This window comes from Ambystoma mexicanum, chromosome 5p (assembly GCF_040938575.1).
Source record: "Ambystoma mexicanum isolate Mex_15411 chromosome 5p, UKY_AmexF1_1, whole genome shotgun sequence".
NCBI lineage: Eukaryota > Metazoa > Chordata > Amphibia > Caudata > Ambystomatidae > Ambystoma > Ambystoma mexicanum.
Genome location: NC_090930.1, coordinates 791,224,706 through 791,247,416, shown reverse-complemented (window position 1 = coordinate 791,247,416; position 22,711 = coordinate 791,224,706). Strand labels below are relative to the sequence as shown.

General features: G+C 48.1%; 1 protein-coding gene across 1 annotated transcript in view; it reads right to left on the bottom strand.

The window, feature by feature from the left end:
* ITGA9 (integrin subunit alpha 9) overlaps positions 1-22,711 on the bottom strand; it is a 1,159,507-nt gene that overhangs the window by 1,041,990 nt on the left and 94,806 nt on the right. Inside the window, exon 2 of the mRNA XM_069613210.1 lies at positions 9,683-9,810. Coding sequence (XP_069469311.1) covers positions 9,683-9,810 — 128 coding nt within the window. The remainder of the gene's footprint in view (positions 1-9,682; positions 9,811-22,711) is intronic.

Genomic DNA, 22,711 nt, shown 5'->3' with positions numbered 1-22,711 from the left:
CTGAAAGTGCAATGGGCACACATTGAGACACAGGTTTCTTCCCTGGTAGGAGAAGCTCATTTGCTCCACTCTTTAACATCAGCTACTTATGTTTCAGCCATGTTTGCCATCTCTTCAAACAGATGTCAAGCAGGCGAGAAAGCTTGGGCAAGCGTTGGATGTTCATCAGTGGGCATACGCTATTGCAGACCACGCCGCTATAGCAAATGAGACAAGGGAGCTATATAGATGCTAATTGGGAGGTGAGGGAGCCAAGTATGGGATGTCCACTTTATGAGAAATCTAGGTAACTACTAGGGGAGGTTGGAATTACTGGCGAAGTGAAATCAGTGAAGTTCGCCCTCAGTTCTGCATTACTGGCAGTGTGGGCCAACAGGGCAGAGCATCCGCAGATGGCATACAGAAGCAGAGCACTGCTTCCAACCTGCCCTCAGCATCTCAAGCAGGGCGGGCCTGGCAGCGCTATGCCTCCAATTCCAAAATCTCACACCTGCCAGATGCACCAGCCCTTGGGTAAATGAGGGGAGGCCCAGGCAGCCCCCAACTGCCCATGCTGACGGAGCGAGAGAGTATGTCCTCATCCTTCGTTTCACAGTACTTACTTTCCTCTCATGCCCACTCTGTGCCTCTCCGGTCTTCCCCTGCGCTCTAAACTGGCATAAGGGTGGGAAAAGCACGATGCAATGAAGTACCCTGAGATGGGCAGCTCCATGGAGGCTATTCCTTTGAGAGAGCACTATGGCTACATGCTTGCTGCTCCCCAAAAACATACCTTGCTTTTCTTCACGACACCTCTTTTTATCTACCTCTGAGAAGAAGAAAGTGAACAGATGCCAGGCTGTGCAAGCCCAGCTGTGAACAAGTGTGGCTTCAAGAGTTCAATGAACATGGTTTTGGAAGGATAGCTCAGGGGCAACGTGCTTGCCTTGGAAGCAAGCCGACACGGAGCACCACAGGTTCATCCCCGGGGTCCACACTTAGAAACCTCTGGGTATTAAGTGCATTATAAATAACCTATCATATCATATCATGGCAGACAACCAGTGCTGAAACTGGCATCTATGTGTCCGTCATACATTAAACATGGCATAGGCAAATCGGGGCATGCGAGGCATCAATGGGCCTCATTACGACCCTGGCGCTAAGGGATTACCGGTACCGGTAAGGGTACCCGTACCGGTAATCCCTTAGCGCCTGATTACGAGGTCCCTTTGCGGGTTGGAGACTTTAATGCCTGCTTTTTGCAGGCGTTGAAAACCAACCCGCAAAGGGACCTTGGTGCTAAGTACGGTGCCGCAATTTGCGGCACCGTACTTAGCGCCTTCCCCATTTCCAATGAGCCTTATGGGGCAAAAATGGGAATGGGGAAGGGGCATGGCGGCATGGGGAATTACCGCCCCGCCAACCTTGGAATGGGGCGGTAATTCCCCATTCCGCCATGGCGGAGTCGGTAAATTACCGGCATGGACCATGGTGCTATTAGCACCATGGTCCAACGCCAGGATCGTAATGAGGCCCAATGTGTGGGCTAGACCACCACATAAATGTGGTCGATAGAATCGCATAGACCCGCATATCAGATGCCCATTCTCTGTGCCACACATGCCAACTCGTTTGGCAGAGCTACCTCTTCTGAAGCCTCATTGCTGCTGCTCCTCAGAAGGGCAACTACTGGGTTAATTTGGCAAGTGAGAATGTGATTATCATCGTTATGTTATCAGAACCTTTTGAATACACCCAAAGTACTTTACAAATACTAACGGCCAGACATTGGGGTGATTCCTTTCCAGTCCCATTCCGCTGGGCTTCATATGGGCCGGAAACCAGGTACACTCTTCAGAGATGCGCGCCATTGAAACCCAGGAAGTATTGTTGTTCTGTGTAGAAATTGCCGGAGTCTAGACGGCACCTCTAATGGCACAAAACACTTGCCAACTCGAAGCAGCAATTCATCTCCCTTAAGGAAGCTGTTCAGAATACAAACAATAGTTTCGGGATTGCACTGATACATAAATCAGTGTAAATTAACCAAAACAAAGAATTGTGGCAGTTCAGGTCACATAAATCAACTCCTCAGATTATGATTTGGTTACACCCCATGTTAGGTGTGATAGGTGTTGGACAGAGCCATATCTTAGCCAAACCATGATGTTTATCTGAATGTGGAAGGTGTTGGACAGAGCCACCGCTGAGCCAATCCAATCCAGGCAGTTTATCTGAGTAAGATAGGTGTTGGGCACCACAGCTGAGCCAACCAATGCAGTTTACCTGACGGTGACAGGTGGGAGAGACAGAGCGAAAGCTCGGCCAACCAATTCCGTTTATTAGACTGGGATAGGTGTTGGACAGAGCCACAGTTGAGCCAACCTATGCAGTTTATCTGACAGGGACAGGTGTTGGACAGAGCAAATGTCGAGCCAGCCCATGTAGTTTATCAGACTGGGACAGGTGTTGGACAGAGCAAATGCCGAGCTAGCCCATGCAGTTTATCAGACTGGCACAGATGTTGCACAGAGCAAATGCCGAGCCCGCCCATGCAGTTTATCAGACTGGGACAGGTGTTGGACACAGCAAATGGCGAGTGAGCCCATGCAGTTTATCAGACTGTAAAAGGTTTTGGACAGAGCAAATGTTGGGCCAGCCCATGCAGTATATCAGACCGGGACAGGTGTTGCACAGAGCAAATGGCGATCCAGCCCATGCAGTTTATCAGACTGGGACAGGTGTTGGACAGAGCAAATCACAAGCCAGCACATGCAGTTTATCAGACTGGGACATGTGTTGGACAGAGCCACAGCTAAGCCAGCCCATGCAGTTTATCTGGCTGGGACAGGTGTTGGACAGATCAAATGCCGACCCAGCCCATGCAGTTTATCAGACTGGAACAGATGTTGGACAGAGCAAATACTGACCCAGCCCATGCAGTTTATCACACTGGGACAGGTGTTGCACACAGCAAATGCCAAGCCAGACCATGCAGTTTATCAGTCTGGGACAGGTGTTGCACAGAGCAAATGCCGAGCCAGCCCATGGCATTTATCAGACTTGGACGGTGGACAGAGCAAATGCCGAGCCAGCCCATGAAGTTTATCAGACTGGGACAGGTGTTGGACAGAGCAAATGGCGATCCAGCCCATGCAGTTTATCAGACTGGGACAGGTGTTGGACAGAGCAAATCACAAGCCAGCACATGCAGTTTATCAGACTGGGACATGTGTTGGACAGAGCCACAGCTAAGCCAGCCCATGCAGTTTATCTGGCTGGGACAGGTGTTGGACAGAGCAAATGCCGAGCCAGCCCATGCAGTTTATCAGACTGGAACAGATGTTGGACAGAGCAAATACTGACCCAGTCCATGCAGTTTATCACACTGGGACAGGTGTTGCACACAGCAAATGCCAAGCCAGACCATGCAGTTTATCAGACTGGGACAGGTGTTGCACAGAGCAAATGCCGAGCCAGCCCATGGCGTTTATCAGACTGGGACAAGTGTTGGACAGAGCAAATGCCGAGCCAGCCCATGCAGTTTATCAGACTGGGACAGGTGTTGGACACAGCAAATGCTGCACCAGCCCATGCAGTTTATCAGACTGGGACAGGTGTTGGACAGAGCAAATGCCGAGCCAGCCCATGCAGTTTATCAGACTTGGCCAGGTGTTGGACAGCGCAATTGCTGAGGCAGCCCATGCAGTTTATCAGACTGGAATAGGTGCTGGACAGAGCAAATGCTGATCCAGCCCATGCAGTATATCAGACTGGGACTGGTGTTGGACAGGGCAAATGCAGAGCAAGACCATGCAGTTTATCAGACTGGGACAGGTGTCGGATAGAGCAAATCCCAAGCCAACACATGCAGTTTATCAGACTGGGGCAGGTGTTGGACAGAGCAAATCACAAGCCAACACATGCAGTTTATCAGACTGGGACAGGTGTTGGACAGAGCAAATGCCGAGCCAGCCTATGCAGTTTATCAGACTGGGACAGGTGTTGGACACAGCAAATGCCGAGGCAGCCCATGCAGTTTATCAGACTGGAACAGGTGTTGGATAGAGCAAATGCCGAGCCAGCCCATGCACTTTATCAGACTGGGACATGTGTTGGACAGAGACACAGCTAAGCCAGCCCATGCAGTTTATCTGGCTGAGACAGGTGTTGGACAGAGCAAATGCTGAGCCAGCCCATGAAGTTCATCAGACTGGAACAGGTGTTGGACAGAGCAAATGCTGAGCCAGCCCATGCAGTTTATCACACTGGGACAGGTGTTGCACACAGCAAATGCCAAGCCAGAGCATGCAGTTTATCAGACTGGGACAGTTGTTGCACAGAGCAAATACTGAGCCAGCCCATGCTGTTTATCAGACTGGGAAAAGTGTTGGACAGAGCAAAAATGCTGAGCCAGCCCATGCAGTGTATCAAACTGGGACAGGTGTTGGATAGAGCAAATGCTGAGCCAGCCCATGCACTTTATCAGACTGGGACATGTGTTGGACAGAGACACAGCTAAGCCAGCCCATGCAGTTTATCTGGCTGAGACAGGTGTTGGACAGAGCAAATGCTGAGCCAGCCCATGAAGTTCATCAGACTGGAACAGGTGTTGGACAGAGCAAATGCTGAGCCAGCCCATGCAGTTTATCACACTGGGACAGGTGTTGCACACAGCAAATGCCAAGCCAGAGCATGCAGTTTATCAGACTGGGACAGTTGTTGCACAGAGCAAATACTGAGCCAGCCCATGCTGTTTATCAGACTGGGAAAAGTGTTGGACAGAGCAAATGCCGAGCCAGCACATGCCGTTTATCAGATTGGGACATGTGTTGGACAGAGCAAATCACAGGCCAACACATGCATTTTATCAGACTGGGATAGGTGTTGGACAGAGCAAATGCCGAGCCAGCCCATGCAGTTTATCAGATTGGGACAGGTGTTGGATATATCAAAAGCCGAGGCAGCCATGCAGTTTATCAGACTGGGACAGGTGTTGGAAAGAGCAAATGCTGAGCCAGCCCATGCAGTTTATGAGACTGGGACATGTGTTGGACAGAGCCACAGCTAAGCCAGCCCATGCAGTTTATCTGGCTGGGACAGGTGTTGGATAGAGCAAATGCCGAGCCAGCCCATGCAGTTTATCAGATTGGAACAGGTGTTGGACAGAGCAAATGCTGAGCCAGTCCATGCAGTTCATCACACTGGGGCAGGTGTTGCACACAGCAAATGCCAAGCCAGACCATGCAGTTTATCAGACTGGGACAGTTGTTGCACAGAGCAAATGCTGAGCCAGCCCATGCTGTTTATCAGACTGGACAAGTGTTGGACAGAGCAAATGCAGAGCAAGCCCATGCAGTTTATCAGACTAGGACAGGTGTTGGACAGAGCAAATGCCGAACCAGCCCATGCAGTTTATCAGACTGGGACAGGTGTTGGACAGAGCAAATGCTGAGGCAGCCCATGCAGTTTATCAGACTGGAACAGGTGTTGGACATTGCAAATGCTGAACCAGCGCATGCAGTGTATCAGACTGGGACAGGTGTTGGACAGAGCAAATGCAGAGCTAGCCCATGCAGTTTATCAGACTGGGACAGGTGTTGGACAGAACAAATCACAAGCCAGCACATGCAGTTTATCAGACTGGGGCAGGTGTTGGATATATCAAAAGCCGAGGCAGCCATGCAGTTTATCAGACTGGGACAGGTGTTGGAAAGAGCAAATGCTGAGCCAGCCCATGCAGTTTATGAGACTGGGACATGTGTTGGACAGAGCCACAGCTAAGCCAGCCCATGCAGTTTATCTGGCTGGGACAGGTGTTGGATAGAGCAAATGCCGAGCCAGCCCATGCAGTTTATCAGATTGGAACAGGTGTTGGACAGAGCAAATGCTGAGCCAGTCCATGCAGTTCATCACACTGGGGCAGGTGTTGCACACAGCAAATGCCAAGCCAGACCATGCAGTTTATCAGACTGGGACAGTTGTTGCACAGAGCAAATGCTGAGCCAGCCCATGCTGTTTATCAGACTGGACAAGTGTTGGACAGAGCAAATGCAGAGCAAGCCCATGCAGTTTATCAGACTAGGACAGGTGTTGGACAGAGCAAATGCCGAACCAGCCCATGCAGTTTATCAGACTGGGACAGGTGTTGGACAGAGCAAATGCTGAGGCAGCCCATGCAGTTTATCAGACTGGAACAGGTGTTGGACATTGCAAATGCTGAACCAGCGCATGCAGTGTATCAGACTGGGACAGGTGTTGGACAGAGCAAATGCAGAGCTAGCCCATGCAGTTTATCAGACTGGGACAGGTGTTGGACAGAACAAATCACAAGCCAGCACATGCAGTTTATCAGACTGGGGCAGGTGTTGGACAGAGCAAATCACAAGCCAGCACATGCAGTTTATCAGATTGGGACAGGTGTTGGACAGAGCAATACCGAGCCAGCTCACGCAGTTTATCAGACTGGGATAGGTGTTTGACAGAGGCACAGCTGAGCCCACCCAGGCAAGTGATCAGAATGTAACAGGTGCTGGACAGAGGCACAGCCAAGCAAACCCATACAGGTAGTCGAGATGAGATAACTATTTGACAGTGCCACTGCTGAGCCAACCCCTGCAGGTTATCTGACTGGGAGAGGTATTGGGCAGAGCCACTGCTGAGCCAAACCATCCAGTCTATTTGAATGGGGAGGGTGGTGGACAGAGCCATAACTAATCTGAACCGCGCTGCTTATCTGAATGGGAAATGTGCTGGACATAGCCACAGCTGAGCTGTATGACTGGGTTGGATGTTCAACAGCGTCATAGCTGAGCCAAACCATGCGGCTTGAGTCGGATAAGTATTGGACAGGCCCCTGCTCAGCCAAAGCATTCAGTTTATCTGTCTAGGGTAGGCGTTGGATAGAGCCACAGGTGAACCAGCCTATGCCCTTACTCTCAGTGCGATAGTTGTTGGACAGAGCCACAGCTGAGAAAGCACATGGCGTTTTTCTGACTGTGATAAGTGTTGGACAGAAACACAGCTGTGCTAATCCATGCATTTTATCTTGATTGAGATAGGTGTTGGACAGAGCCACAGCTTAGCCAACCCATGCAATGTATCTGAATTGGGGAAATGGGGGGCAGATCCATAGCTAAGTCAGCCCATGCTGCTTATCTAAACGGGATAGTTGTTAGAAGTAGCCAGAGCGAGGCCAACTCGCACATTAGGTGTTGGATAGAGCCACAGCTGAGCCCACCCATGCACTGCTTAAGACCGGGACAGGTGTTGGACAGAGCAAATGCCGAGCCAGCCCATGCAGTTTATCAGACTGGGACAGGTGTTGGACACAGCAAATGCCGAGGCAGCCCATGCAGTTTATCAGACTGGAACAGGTGTTGGACAGAGCAAAAATGCTGAGCCAGCCCATGCAGTGTATCAAACTGGGACAGGTGTTGGATAGAGCAAATGCAGAGCCAGCCCATGCAGTTTATCAGACTGGGACATGTGTTGGACAGAGCAAATGCTGAGGCAGCCCATGCAGTTTATCAGACTGGAAAAGGTGTTGGACAGAACAAATGCTGAACCAGCGCATGCAGTATATCAGACTGGAACAGGTGCTGGACAGAGCAAATGCTGAGCCCACCCATGCACTGCTTAAGACCGGGATAGGTGTTGGACAGAGCCACAGCTGAGCCCACCCATGCACTGCTTAAGACCGGGATAGGTGTTGGACAGAGCCACAGCTGAGCCCACCCATGCACTGCTTAAGACCGGGATAGGTGTTGGACAGAGCCACAGCTGAGCCCACCCATGCACTGCTTAAGACCGGGATAGGTGTTGGACAGAGCCACAGCTGAGCCCACCCATGCACTGCTTAAGACCGGGATAGGTGTTGGACAGAGCCACAGCTGAGCCCACCCATGCACTGCTTAAGACCGGGATAGGTGTTGGACAGAGCCACAGCTGAGCCCACCCATGCACTGCTTAAGACCGGGATAGGTGTTGGACAGAGCCACAGCTGAGCCCACCCATGCACTGCTTAAGACCGGGATAGGTGTTGGACAGAGCCACAGCTGAGCCCACCCATGCACTGCTTAAGACAGGGATAGGTGTTGGATAGAGCAACAGCTGAGCCCACCCATGCCCTTTTTCTGAATGGGATAAGTGTTGGACAGAGCAATAGCTGAGCCCACCCATGCAGCTCGTCTGAATTGGAAAGGTGTTGGACAGAGCCACAGCTGAGACAACCCATGCCCTTTTTTTGAACGGGATAGGTGTTGGACAGAGCCACAGAGCCCGCCTTATGATGAGACCACTGCTTCCTACCGCTCCAAGCGTGTGGTGGGGAAGGCACTCTTTCACACCACTCCCACATAGTTACCTGTCAATACACGCTAAGAGTGCAGCATGCTCATTTGATTATAGTCAATTAATTAAGTTACATTTAACAACACATATCAATAATGTTTTCCAGAAAATCCGATTTGTATTTGACGTGCTGTTTGTAAAGTAGGTTTCCTTAAGCAATGGCAATCGTAATCCAATCAATGCATCAAAGAGGTATGGCTGTCGCCCAATGCAACACTTAATCAGTATGGCTGTTGTACTGCATCAAGCAAGGGAATGCAGGTGCTGTTAAATAATTTAATTCGTGATGGACAAAGATTTAAAACGTCAGGCCGGGTTTGACTTTCAGTAAAAGTGCTGTGCACGGCTGTTTCTCAGTGCGGTGTTTTGTCTGTTAGCGATAGAGCTGGCCAGTGCATTGTCTCAATGACAATGCTGGTCTCAGTTCTAGCGCTGGGAAGCACGGTGTCTCAGTGCTAGAACTGGGCAGTGCTGTATCTCAGCAACAGTGCTGTTCTGCGTTTTGTCTCAGTGATGGTGCTGGGCGGTGGTGTGTCTTAATGCTGCCGATAGGAAGTGTTGTGTCTCAGGGATGGTGCTGGGCGTTGCTGTGTCTCAGTGCTACAGCTGGGTAGTGCTGTATCTCAGTGATGGTGCTGTTCTGCGTTCTGTCTCAGTGAGGGTCCTGGGGTAGCGCTGTGTCTCAGTAATAGAGATGGTCAGGGTTCTGTCTCAGTGGTAGAGCTGGCCAGTGCTGTTTCTTAGAGGTAGTGTTGGTTTCTCTTGTGTCTCAATTCTTGCCAGTGTTGTTTCTTAGTGGTAGTGTCGGCTTCTCTTGTGTCTCAGTGAAAGAGCTGGCCAGTGTTGTTTCTTAGTGGTAAAGTTGGTTTCTCTTGTATCTCAATGCTGGCGCATGTTGTTTCTTAGTGGTTGTGTTGGTTTCTCGAGCAGTGCTGTTTCTCAGTGGTAGTGTTAGTTTCTCTTCTGTCTCAGTGATAGAGCTGGCAAGAGTTGTTTCTTAGTTGTAGTGTTGGATTCTCTCCTGTCTCAGGGATAGCACTTGGCAGTGCTGTACTCTATCTCAGTGATAGATCTGGCTAGAGTTGTTTCTTAGTTGTAGTGTTGGATTCTCTCCTGTTTTAGGGATAGCACTTGGCAGTGCTGTACTTTATCTCAGTGATAGAGCTGGCTAGAGTTGTTTCTTAGTTGTAGTGTTGGATTCTCTCCTGTCTTAGGGATAACACTTGGCAGTGCTGTAGTCTATCTCAGTGATAGAGCTGGCCAGTGCTTTTTCTCAGTGATGCTGTTGACCACTGCTTTGCTTCATTAAAAGTGCCTGCCATTAAGTGTGTCTTTAAATGCAACATACCTCTTCCCATGTCCAGCTCCGTGCACCTTCTGTCGGGATTGGTGTGGACTCGACATTTAAAGACAGCTCCGGGAGACTTCATGGAAGACCCGAATTTGGAGTCTGCCTTCGGAGCACCAACCAGCACCCTAAACAAAACACACAAAAAGAGGATATTGTCAAACACGGCAAGGGGCAGCTTGGTTGACTTAACCACAAATTCCTGGCTTTTGCACACATTTAATAGCTTTTTCAACTGCAGTGCAAATGAGAACTAAAAAGTGACCAATCCACCAAATATCATTGATGCAGAGCCCCTTAATTCCTCTGTGCAACACATTTATGTTTTTTTTTTGCATTGTGTGTTCATCACATCTCATGCTAATGATTTGTTATTTATATTACACTTTCACCAAAGTGCTGTACAAAGAACATATTTGCATACAATTATCATCCACCCCAAGCTGGTACTTATTTATAGGCCTCGGAAAGATGAAAGTCTGAATTGGCCTTGCCGGCATTCGAACCTGCAACCTGTAAATCACACACAGATCACACCAGCGAGTGCTCAACCCTATGAGCTATCTTACAGGAATTACTTAATACAAATTCTCCACAAGTAATCAGATCTGACAGTCAGAATCTGCAGTGAGGCCAACTTCAGCCAGATGATAGTAAGGATGAGTTACTGCCATTTATTTAATTTATTTAACATTTTTTATTTGTAATTTTTATTTTTGCATATACAGCGCTTTTATCCAGTGTGCTGAATAAAGCTCCGTAACGGTACAACATAGAGGAAAAATTGACAAAAGAACAGAGCAATAATCAGGAAAAAAATGCCAATGGGTCATTAGAAGGAAACAAAACATTCACTAGGTATTCATTTACCATATGATATAAACAATATGAAGGTGCTGCATTTCCATAGGTCAAAAGGTTCCATAATTTGGGAGCAAGATTTTGCAAAGAGTGAAAGCGGGAAGAAGCACAAAGGGGGCGTTGAGTAGTGAGTAACCCAAATGATGAAGAACAAATGGTCTACCAGGTTGATATAAAGACATGAGGCTAGTAAGATAAGACGTTGATAACTTGGGAACACATTTCAAATACATAATACATGTAAAATGATGCTCAAACCTTCAAAGTAACCAGGAGCCATTTTAGCTGAGCAAGATGGAAGAAAAGCCCAAGTTAAAATCCAGATAGCAGGATGAAAAATAGATTGCAGTGGAAGCAAAGCATATTTAGGCAGAGCAACCTAGAGAGAACAACAATTGATTTAAACAGGAAAGAACAAGAGCTTGAATTAACAATTTAGTAGAAGAAAAGGTTAATAAGTTGCAAATGTTCCAAATATTGTACACTTGAAAACCGCATGGGCAAGAAGCTTGCAAGATCTGTTTGACATGTGACTGCAGAAACAAAAAGATACCAGACCTAGCTGGAGATGTTTGAAGAGGAGCAAACGAAATTGACAGGGGACCTGAAATTAAAGGTGATGCAGGAAAAAAGAACACCATATTTGGCTTTTTGGGGTTCATACGTAAGAAGTAAAAAGCCATTTAGCATTCTATGATGGATAAAACTTAAGATAAATGCAGATGGAGAGAATTGTAAAAAGATGAAAATGACAACAAGAGAGCTGTGTCATCCACATATAAATGTGTTTGAAAACCATGTGAGGCAGTTGGAGAAGCTAGAGTAATGAGATGGTAGAACCTGAAAGCGCAGGTAGACCCTGCCGGTAACAGCCCGCCATCCAAGTTAAGGGCCAGAGTAAAGCAAGGATCTCTTAACGCGGGTGGTTATTACCGTTAGGGTACGTCCACCCTAGAGGGTTATATCGCCCTTGGCACCTGCAATGAGCATAAATGGGTGCTAGGGCTCCATAGAAAAGAAAGCTTACTGGAGCGATGCCCAACATTGAAGGAGTTTGATGAAGTCTGTTTTCAGTGTTAATGACTGTGATCTCATCAACACTGAGAAGGGACTTTGCCAAACTTCAGCGGCATTGAGGTTTACTGAGGTAAGTTAAGGGATTTGTGGGGTTGGGAAATGAGCCTTAACACCCACATATGCCCATCATGGGTGTTAGAGGGCTGTGGACGCAGAGTGGCAGGGATGTACAGCACTGTGCTCGGAACACCAATTTGTACCTGCGACTACAGCCTGGGTTCTGAGCATCCTGACCAGCTAGCTCCTCCCCGCCAGGGTGCTTTTACAGTACAAATAAAACAAAATCCGTTTCAGGAGGTACTTTGGGGACTCCATGCAGCAAAGTACAGTAGGATGAAGTATAGCTTTCCAAAAAGTTGAAAAATTAGGTTTTGATAAATAGAATGAAAATCAATAAATAACAGTACCAGAAATACCCAGTGAAGCCAAAAAACCTAAAGTTGTAGCATGATGAAAAGTGTCAAATGATGTCAAAAGACATTAAAAATAAGTACCAGAATAGAGAAAGGTTTAGGGCGACACGCTTGAAGCATAGAATCAGACACAACCAAGAGAGCAGCTTTCATAGAGTGACCTGGAGGAAGGTCTGATTGTAGAGGAGACAAGACGCTATTCAGGAGAAGACAGAAATACATCTCAAGACGGGCAACTGTTTCTGGTAGTTTAGATAGAAGACAGTCAATGAGTAGTAGCATCTCTGCCACTCAGTGCTCATGTCTTAATATTTGCATTCCTTATATGTGCTTTGAGCATATTTGTGATCATTTAAAAAAGATGCGACTTTCATGCCTCGACATTTAAGGAAAAACAAAAAAACACAGCAGAGCCGGTATGGATCAGCCGACTCCGTCGAGTTAGGGAAGAGTTGAATTAGAGTCTCATGGAAGACACATTTTCTGGTGACGAGTTCCTTTATTCCACTGTGGCTTGAATATTTTGACCTACAAACATGGCGTCGTTCATTTTCAATGAAATGTGAATTGCACAGAAAGGACTGGAGCCAGCAACACCTACCTGTCCATGGCCAGCTCTCTGAATGTTGAGTGTTTTGTCTTAAGGGTGTAAAGAAGGCACGGGTAACTGGCAAGTTCTGGGTTGTGCCTTCTCACACCCCTAACACAAAGAAACTGGTAATTCCAGCTGCCGTGTACTACACAGCGGCTGGCCTTTAACTAAATCCCAAGGGACTACATTTGCTTTTTGTAGGTGTAAAATGCAGGCAGAATCCGTCAGGATTCCAACACATCAAAATGAGATGTTGGCAGATGCTGGCATATTTCCGGGAGAGAACTGACTTCCTGCTCTTTTCTGAAAAAATAAGCAAAATGGCCTGGAGTACAGCTAGCAGGCTTAGTGCTTGTCTCCACCTATTAATTACATTTAGGGCCAGTTATAGTGCAGTGGAATATGAGGCCCCACGTGTTTTATCACCATGGGGGTGATTCATATATAGGTAACTGCTCTTCTGAGTCAGGTTTCCAACTTTCAGACACGTCCCTTTTTCTCTCAACCCATTGTTACCACGCGCCCTAATACATACTGTAGATTCTTCATTGCGAAGAACTTGGTGGTTGATCATTTGGAAAATGATGGCTCTTAAAAGAGAATACCTTCCATCTTTCAGCAGCCTGTGCAGCGAGCTTCGCCGAGCGCCCAGTGAAGGCAACGAGATGAAGTAGCGCAGGGACAGTAAGTAACATGTGTGTCTGTGGAGTCCATCATGTCGCCGGGTCAACTGTCCCACCATTCTTACCACCTGTTAAGGAATTATTCCATTTGGGGGGATTCTACGGTTACATGTGATTATAACGAATTGAGAAATAACAAATGCAATTTTTGCTGTTTTTTTTAAATTGGGCGTTCCACCCCCAAACTCCCTGTTTACCCCTGCTTCTAACCCCACACTGAACCACCCTCCACACCTTTAAACTCTTTACCTCATATATTTAGCAGTGGGTATTTTTTTCGGTAGAATTGCATTCGTTATTTCCTATTCGATATAACCACTGCGCATCGGATTCTACAATCCCATTTTTTGGGACCCCTAATCTTTTTGTTTTCTCCCTTTGATTTCTTGGATCTGACTTATTTTGTGACCACAGGGCTTTCTACTAACGTCTCCCTGCCACTGCAACCCATTTTAAATAGAGGGCCGCCTGGTAGCCTGTATGGCACCTTGGACTGGGGTACTTTGTAAACACAACCCATTTTGGCCCTCAGGTGATTTTATCAGCCTACATTTGTGTTGGTGATTACGCTAGTGGCAGCTGCATTGTAGTTGTGGCTTCAATAGGGGTGCAGCCTGTTTTACTGCATTAGTAACCCAATGTACCCTTTTGTGCCCATTGGGGTAGTGATGTAGATTTCTTAAAGTCCTACTCTCAGCCATTTTGTTTTTGGACCTTTCATTGTTGTGGGCAACCATGAGTCAGGCCCCCTGGCAGCTGAGCCCACCCATCTTACCCAACTCATTCAGATACTCATGTTCACACTGAGAATGGATGCTTCTGAACTGCTTTCATCAAAAGAGGTTTCATACCTAAACTCGCACTAGTGTCCTAACTCCAACCCTTCCCGCTCTCTTACAGGAGCTAGCACCAACAGGCTAGGCTGTTCAAATGTCAGAAGTTGCACTGGACAAGACCCAGTTCCATTACACTACACCAAGGATGCATGATTGGGAAGCCTCGCCACTTGCTTTCGTGGCTAAGCCCTGATTGCTTCTGTGGCAACAGGAGGTGCACAACATCATCATGATTGCACTTAGTCAATATCCATTGAATATACTTTACTCCTGGACCAACGTGCTTGAAATCTATGCTCTACTGAGCGCAGAACTTCTGTCGACGTACACAAGAAACTCTATGTTTGCTGGGTGTCAATTAAACCATAATGTCGAATCCTCAGCTGTACTACAAGGTACTTTGACCGAAGGAAATTTCATAAACGTTGGGCCTTATTTCAAGCTTAGCGATATTATGATGGTAAATCTGATGGAATACCTTAAAATGGAGTTAGCTTTGCCACCGTGGAGTTATTGGTAACTTGTCTGGTAACTGTTGGTAATTCTCAATTTTTGTAGTCCAGAATGCTCCATGTGGATATTTGGCCTATTTACCACCGGAGGAACTACCATGCAGTAAATCTGATGATTCTTGGAGGTAAAGCGGAGGGTTTACCTGCAGCAACAAGCTGGAGGTGAATCCCACACTTGTCCTCCAAAAATCAGTGTGGGAAAAGTGGCGGTAACAGAATTACTGTTAAATTTTCCCCTCAATACCAAACTTGTAATAAGACCCTTTGTCTAATTTCATGCTCCGCTAAAGTGCCTGCGAGAAAGCAATAGCTCTTGAAATCCTCTTATGCTTTGTTGTGTGGCTACAGAGAGAGCACCACTGACAGGTCCAATCAGCGCCAATTATGGCCCTTAAATATCAATTCAAATGGGCAATATTCGGGGTAAGCTTTGACAATGGACGTCACAGGATAAACACTGGGACAAAATCATCGCTCCAAAACCTGCACACCTTCGAATGCGCCTTGCAGTTATTAGCAGAGATCCCAGCGGCCTTACTGGACAACTGTGGTTCAAGCACTGACCTTGGTAAAAAAAAAGCCCTAACAAGGGTTGATACAAAAAGCCGATTTATTTTTTCAGTGACCATTCGATCATAAAATTGCCATGAGATTGCAAATTGATCACAGGCCTTTGACCAAACCTATAAGCACATTGAGCGAGTGTGTTATTGAGCGCAGGCAACCTCCCAAAAGTGGTTCTGTAAGTCAACTATCAGGCACAAAGACTATGGATGGCTGGAAAGTAAGAGTACAGAAGGGCTAAGTGTACAGTCCAGAGCTACTCCCCTGGGCCTCTAAGCTAGGCCAGCCCAGAAAGAAGCTTCGAGGGTTCCATGTTCAGGACTGTCTCAAGGTGCCTCACATGGCACTGGTCCCTTTTCAGCAATGCAAGTTAGTTTGCTCACGAAGGGCTACGTTCACAAACTCACAAATAACAATATCAGGAACAAAGAAAAGCCAGACAGCAAATTGCCCCCCGCTATAAATATAGTTTAGCCCCACTAAACTATGCCTGTATATTTACAAAAGAAAAAAAGCTGACGCAAAATAAAACCTGCACAAATTAAGAGTGGCCATACATTGTTGGGTTGTAAAAGCCCACATGCCACCGCCAGCCAATCACTCCTCACCGGCCGGAAGGCTTGATGTGACCAGGTCCCTGACCTGGTGCCTTCCTGGACTCCACCAGCAAGGTCAAGTTACATAGAGACAGCTGAAGAAAAGCTGCAAGCTTTCACAGATCAGATTGCGTTCTTAAAATGTGCAACCCATTTATATCCGTTCCTTGCAGTTACCGGGTTCATATCTTATACAATTATGTTACACGAATGAATACAGATGTTTTAGGATGTATTGTATAATAAAAATGAAAGAAAAAGTAGGACTTTTGTGTATTCTTGCATGCTGCAGCCTGCAAGAGAATTGTGAATTTTTGCGGCTTGTCACTTTGCACACTGTGCAGGAGTTTGATGATATGGTATGATATGGCATTTATAACGCGCCTATGCACAAGTGCTTCAAGGCGCGATGAGGCAAGGGAGGGGAACAAAGGGAGGACAGACAACGATCCTACTAGGCCAGGTGTCAATAAGATCGCGCAAGTTCGTGGCAAGGTGGCGGGGGGAGCAGTGCAATACAAGATGATAACAATAAGTAAGTAGCGGCCAACAAATGGCAAGTGCAACGGTAAGTGCGGACATCAGGTGTCAGGGGCTGGTAAGGGGACTGTAGGGATACAGATACAGTCCCCAAGTGCGGGAGTGGCCAGGGGGGCAGTGCAGGTGTGAGACGCTGGCAGGGGAGCGACCTGGGCCCGAGATCAGAGGGTGTCCAGGTAGTCAGTGTAGTTCAGGTTTCAGCCAGGAGGTCAGCAGAGGAGAGGAGGAGAAAAGGCAGAAGCAAAGAGAAAGGTTTTGAGGTGCTTCTGGAAACCGGAGATGGTTCTCCTCAAGTTTAATGGGGGGGAGGGAGGCTGTTCCAGAGGGAGGCACCAGCCGAAGAAAGAGATCTACCACCAACTCGTTGCTTGGAGAAGCGACTGACCCTAAGGGAGTTGGAGGCAGATGAGCTCTACACACACTCTGCAGGAGTCGCAGCGGCTCTCTACACACACTCTGCAGGAGTTGATCCAGCTCTCTACACACACTCAGTAGATGTCGCTCTGACTCTCTATGCGCACTCTGCAGGAGTCGCTCCTCCTCTATACACACACTCAACAGGAGTCCCTCCAGCTCTCTACCCACACTCTGCAGGAGTAGCTCCAGATCTCTACGCACACTCTGCAGGAGTCGCTCCAGCTCTCTTCACACACTCAGCAGATGTCGCTCTGACTCTCTATGCACACTCTGCAGGAGTCGCTCTGACTCTCTATGCACACTCTGCAGTAGTCGCTCCAGCTCTCTAGACACACTCAGCAGGAGTCGCTACAGCTCTCTACACACACTGTGCATGAGTTGCTCCAGCTCTCTACACACACTCAACAGGAGTCGCTCCAGCTCTCTACGCACACTCTGCAGGAGTCGCTCCAGCTCTTTACACACACTCTGCCATAGTCGCTCCAGCTCTATACACACACTCAGCAGGAGTCGCTCTGACTCTCTATGCTCACTCTGCAGGATTCACTCCAGCTCTCTACACACACTCTGCAGGAGTCACTCTGGCTCTCTACACACACTCTGCAGGAGTCGCTCCAACCCTCTACACACACTCTGCAGGAGTCGTTCTGGCTCTCTACATACACTTTGCAGGAGTCATTCTGACTCTCTACCCACACTGTGCAGGCGTCGCTCCAGCTCTCTACACACACTCAGCAGGAGTCGCTCCAGCTCTATACACACACTCAGCAGTCACTCCAGCTCTCTCCACACACTCTGCAGGAGTCGCTCCAGCCCTCTACGCACACTCTGCAGGAGTCGCTCCAGCCCTCTACGCACATTCTGCAGGAGTTGCACTGGCTCTCTACACACACTCTGCAGGAGTCACTCCAGCTCTCTACACACAGTCTGCACACTCTGCAGGAGTCTCTCCAGCCCTCTATGCACACTCTGCAGGAGTTGCACTGGCTCTCTACACACACTCTGCAGGAGTCACTCCAGCTCTCTACACACACTCTGCAGAAGTCACTCCAGCTCTCTACACACACTCTGCAGGAGTCACTCTCCAGCTCTCTACACACACTCTGCAGGAGTCGCTCTGGCTATTCTACACATACTCTGCCAGAGTGGCTCTGCCTTGTGCCTGTTGAGTCATAAAATCAGAAGTCCAATGGATGACTTGATACGATTTGTCCTGTGCTCTTGACTGCAGAAAAGCTAACTGCAGAAGGCGCTGTTACGACTGGCATCCTATCAGAGGAGGAAAAAAGAAAGTGATGCGTCCATGACCAGCAATCAGAGGTTGCAGGAAAGTGGCAAGAAAGTAAATTTCTTGGACTGAATATAACAGAAACGAAATTGTTAACTTGGCATTTTGGCCAATGGGACAATGACTCCAGATGCAGGTTCCGAAAAGATATCCAAGCACGGTCTCATACATACTCAAAAGACGGTGTGCGGGTCAGACAAGGACAGCGAGTCGGAACTCAAGAAGGAGTTATTTGCAAGTCTTGAGCTGGTCGCAGGAACTGACAGTACATTACCCACCCAGCTGCGAGAAATGGAGGGAATGTGGTCCAACTTTAGAAAGAGCTTTCCTCTGTGAATAGAAGTGCGCATTTAGAACACGCTTGCTCTTCGCATGCTTGTCAAGACCCTACCCATATATATATCTGGCATACCGGCAGCACCAGTGAGTCTTTGTTAACTGGATACAGTTCAGCTGAAATTAATATGGGACAGAGCGAGACCGGGTTTTGAGTAGCGCTTCCACAGAAATTCAATTACAGATTGATGGCCAGGTCCTTGGGTTTGGTGCTCCCAAGTGAGGCCTTCAACCCAATGAGAAGTCCATGAACTTGAATTGGTATGCGGCGGCACGGAGCCCCCACAAGATGCTCGGGATACATAAACTATTTTAAGTGGAATGGAATGCTCCTCATAAAAACATACTGGTGCATCCTACACTAATTACACGCAATAGATCCAATTCCAGGAAGCCCTAAATATAGGGCGTTGCGCAGCTGAATTTAGAGATGTTGAAAGATGGCCTGGAGGGGACTGGGGGTGCTCAGTTTAGAAGATAAAATAAAGATGTCAGCAAGCGGGAGAAGGGAATTGTTGCCAAAGTAGTCCATGAAAGGTTTATGTTGATGACCACTCTGAGGCTTCACGCCTCCGCCATGACACTGGAGAGATGGCCCATGCGGCTGATCGCCGAGCAGAGAATCCTAGCTATTCAGTGTCCAAGATTATTCCTTAAATATTATATTGTTTTTCCCTTTTATACATGACGCCACCATTTTGGATTGGTCATGATACCATAGACCCGGTGTTTCGGGCCCGCCTCATCCCAAGACTACATCAAGCCTTTGGTCAGTATGTTTGTCCATTCCTAGCGGTGAACCGCAGGTAAAGTATCCATGTACAATGTCCTGTAGCTCGTTAACCAATGTAATAAACGCAAGATGGGGTGATCATCAATTTCCACGTCGATCGAAAACATTCTTTAAGTGCTGGCACCAAAGTGCTGCCGGTTCTGTGCATTTTTCCACAAAGGAGGTCAATATGTGTCTAAGCAATAGTTAGTTTATGAAAAGGCAATCTTGTTGACTATATTTGCCACAAGGAGACGGATACCGAAGGGGGGGCTGTTTGTCCAACACGAAAGTGAGAACATAGTCGAGAGGCATCAACAGCAGAGCTTTAATGACGGAGACAGTCCTCTCGCTAAGGTAGTGTTATCTGTCCCCTCATAACAGAGACCGCTGTCACCTCATCAATCTACAAATACATTCACCCGAGCTGCAACATGTGTGACCTACATGTGCAACCTGCAACATGTGTGGTCTTTATTGCCAGAGGCATCATGCTAGAGATGGAAGCATACGATTGTGGAAAGTCCTGGAGAGGGTTACCCTTATTACTGCTTTCCTCATGAAGCCGGTGTGGCTGAGAGCTCTAATAGTCTGGAACGGAAAAAAGGTCACCTAGCTAAGTAACAATAAGGGAAATCCAATTCAAGGTGATCTACTTTCAAGAGGCTACTGATGACCTACAATTCAGCTCTCAGGCAGCTTTCAGCGGCAAGAGTTCTCACTTGCACAGCTTGGCATGCCCTGCTGGGCATTAAAGGGTTACTGTATTGTGTGTCCACCGCAGAGTACAATATGTCAGAGGTAGACCAGGGAATGTCCATGTATGTAGGCAATAATATTGGGGAACTCCAATGATTTTCATTTGGGGTGACTTGTGAGAAAGCCATCATCATTGATTTGGTACAGCTCTTTAGAGTGGGCCCTGCCTGGTCACCTATTGGTTAAAGAGGTGTTCCTAGAAGATATTCACGCCGCACTGTGGACCAACACAGATGTGTTCAGGTAATTTGGTTGTTCCTAAGGCTAGAAAAGCTCTATAGGGTGGAAGGGCCTGCTCCACAGCTGAGACCCCATTATGGAACTCGCTGGCTGTAGGTCTGAGAGAGGAAACACGCTCGTATTGCATGCAATAAGGTCCTAAAACATGTTTCTCCAGAGTGAATCGGGTCCTTTCTGATGTGTCTCTGTAGCTATCAGCGATGGTAAAGGTGTGAGCGCACCGTGAGGCCGTTGTTGTGGTTCTATGATGCTTCCCCGAGGAAAATGTGTTCAAGGCGCACTTGCTCAAACTTTTTTTTACACATTGCAATGCAAAAAAAGCAGGAGGAGAACCCCCCTCACCCTCCAAATTCCCCTCACCTTAATAAATACCTAAACCTAACCTTCTGTCTAAATGTATGGCACAATGTCTACAAAAATCTCAAACAAATGGGCAAGTAGTGTTTTTGTCAATACGAACAAAAATAAACACCTCAACTGCCTGCTGCTGCAGACGGTTTGGAGGGTGCTATGTTTTGCCGGCATGATAAAATGTTGAGCAGCGTCCCATCTCTAACTGTCAAGTTTAGATCATGGGTGCCAATTTACCATCTTCAAGCATCGATAAGCGTAAGGCTAGTGTGCGACTGTCAGGGTGCAGGCATTGGGATTGTGTAGAGGGGAGCCTGGAGTGAGTTGTGGGCGTGGTCCACACATGGGCAAACACAAAAAAACCCAGCGCAAACGGATATTGTCTTATAGAAGGCTTCTGTGACCTCTTTGCAGGAACAAAGGCCTACAAACTCCACTTCCCAGCAGGCCCTGGGCCGGAAACTACAAAACCCCACCCACGTTGGGTGGAGCACATCCGCGCATGCGCGCGCGCACGTTAGCACGGGGCTTGTGCTTGAACTCCCGAACGAAGAGGACGTGTTTATTGCAGCTCCGAGGAAAGGGACACACGCGAGGGGCCACGCCCCAGCCAGCCATCACCCGGGCCCCTCACATGCCTGAGATAAGTACAGCAAGCGCAGGGGAGCAACTGCAGCACATGCTGGAAAAACCGCACTTGGGCAGCAAAGCCGCGTTCAGGGGCGAACAGTCAGGAATCTCTCACGCGAAGCGGGGCACACGCAAGGGAGCACCGCCCAGACTCATCAGTCCCCTTGTTCGGCAAAAGATAAGTCCAGCATTACTCCAAAGCTAAGACCTGCGCAAGACTCGCACCGAAACGCAGCAATCCCACGAGCAGTGCATATTATTTGCATGCATAATTAGCCATGTGCACTAGCTAAAGGAACCGCAACTGGGAACACAGCGGCGTGGCTTGTACTGAAGTCGCACTGCGCCACGTGCAGCTAGCGGCACGTTTATTATTTACTCTATGTGCATATTAACACGTGGATCAGCGTGAACTGCGGGGCTACGTGCGGCCTAACCGCATATCAGGGTGAAACCCACTCAAGGGGGCATACGAGTTAGAACGTGGCAACATGGATATGAGTGGGGGTGCATGAAGGAATGTCGTTTACCCACTGATGCATCTGTTGTGTGTGTGAGGAAACACTCACAAGGTAGTATCTCATAACTCTCTTTGCAGCATTTATCTGCTCCGGAGACCGGACCTGAGAGTGCGCAGGCAGGAGGCCAGCACTCAAAAACAGAGATAAGTCCCTTTGCTCTAATTGCCTCATTGATGACAGTCTGTAATGTGGGCATGTAATGTATATGCAGGTTTGGGTATGCATGTTTAATTGTTAGTTTGTATTTAACCTGTTACCCTGTCACCCCAGTCCTGTCCACCTTCCCTCTCCTAACCCTTGTTCCGGTTATCCTGAAAACCAGTTCCTGTCCAACCATCGATTCCCTAACCCTCTTTCCCCGCTGGGGTCTCGGAGGTCTGTGTAAGCTGTGACTTGCAGGCACCCAGACCGCGGAGGGGGTGGTTGGTTTGTACCACTCCTGCGCTTGAAGGTTGGAGCCTGACAGAAGCACAAGCCCAAGTGTAACAGGCGACCGAGTGTTGCGAACCAGCAGGTCATGGAGGAGCTTACCAAGGTCTTGCAGGGCCTCCAGGCTGAGTTTGCTGCCACCAGACAGGATTACGCTGTGTTAGCTACGCAAGTGCGCAGTTTAGCTGCACAAACAGCCCCCCTCCTTACGGAACCTATGCTCCCTATGCCCGTACAAGTCCAGGTGACTCCTGAACCTGTAGTACCCTTAGCTCCACCTGAGAGGTATGCGGGAGACCCCCAAAAATACCAGACCTTCATGACCCAATGCCAGCTGCACTTCCTTACGAAACCAGCAGCCTTTCGAACCATTCAAGCCCGGACCGCTTTCGTAATTTCTTATCTAACTGGGGACGCTGCAGCTTGGGCAAACCCTTTAGTGCAGAGGGATGATGGAGTGTTGTACGACTGGGATGAATTCCAGCTGGAATTCGGCAAGATCTTCAACCGGAAGGCAGCCGCCACGTGTAGGGACAGAGAATTGCTTACCTTACGTCAAGGTAGCAAGGAACTGGTGACTTATGTCACACAGTTTAATAGGTTGGTCGCTGA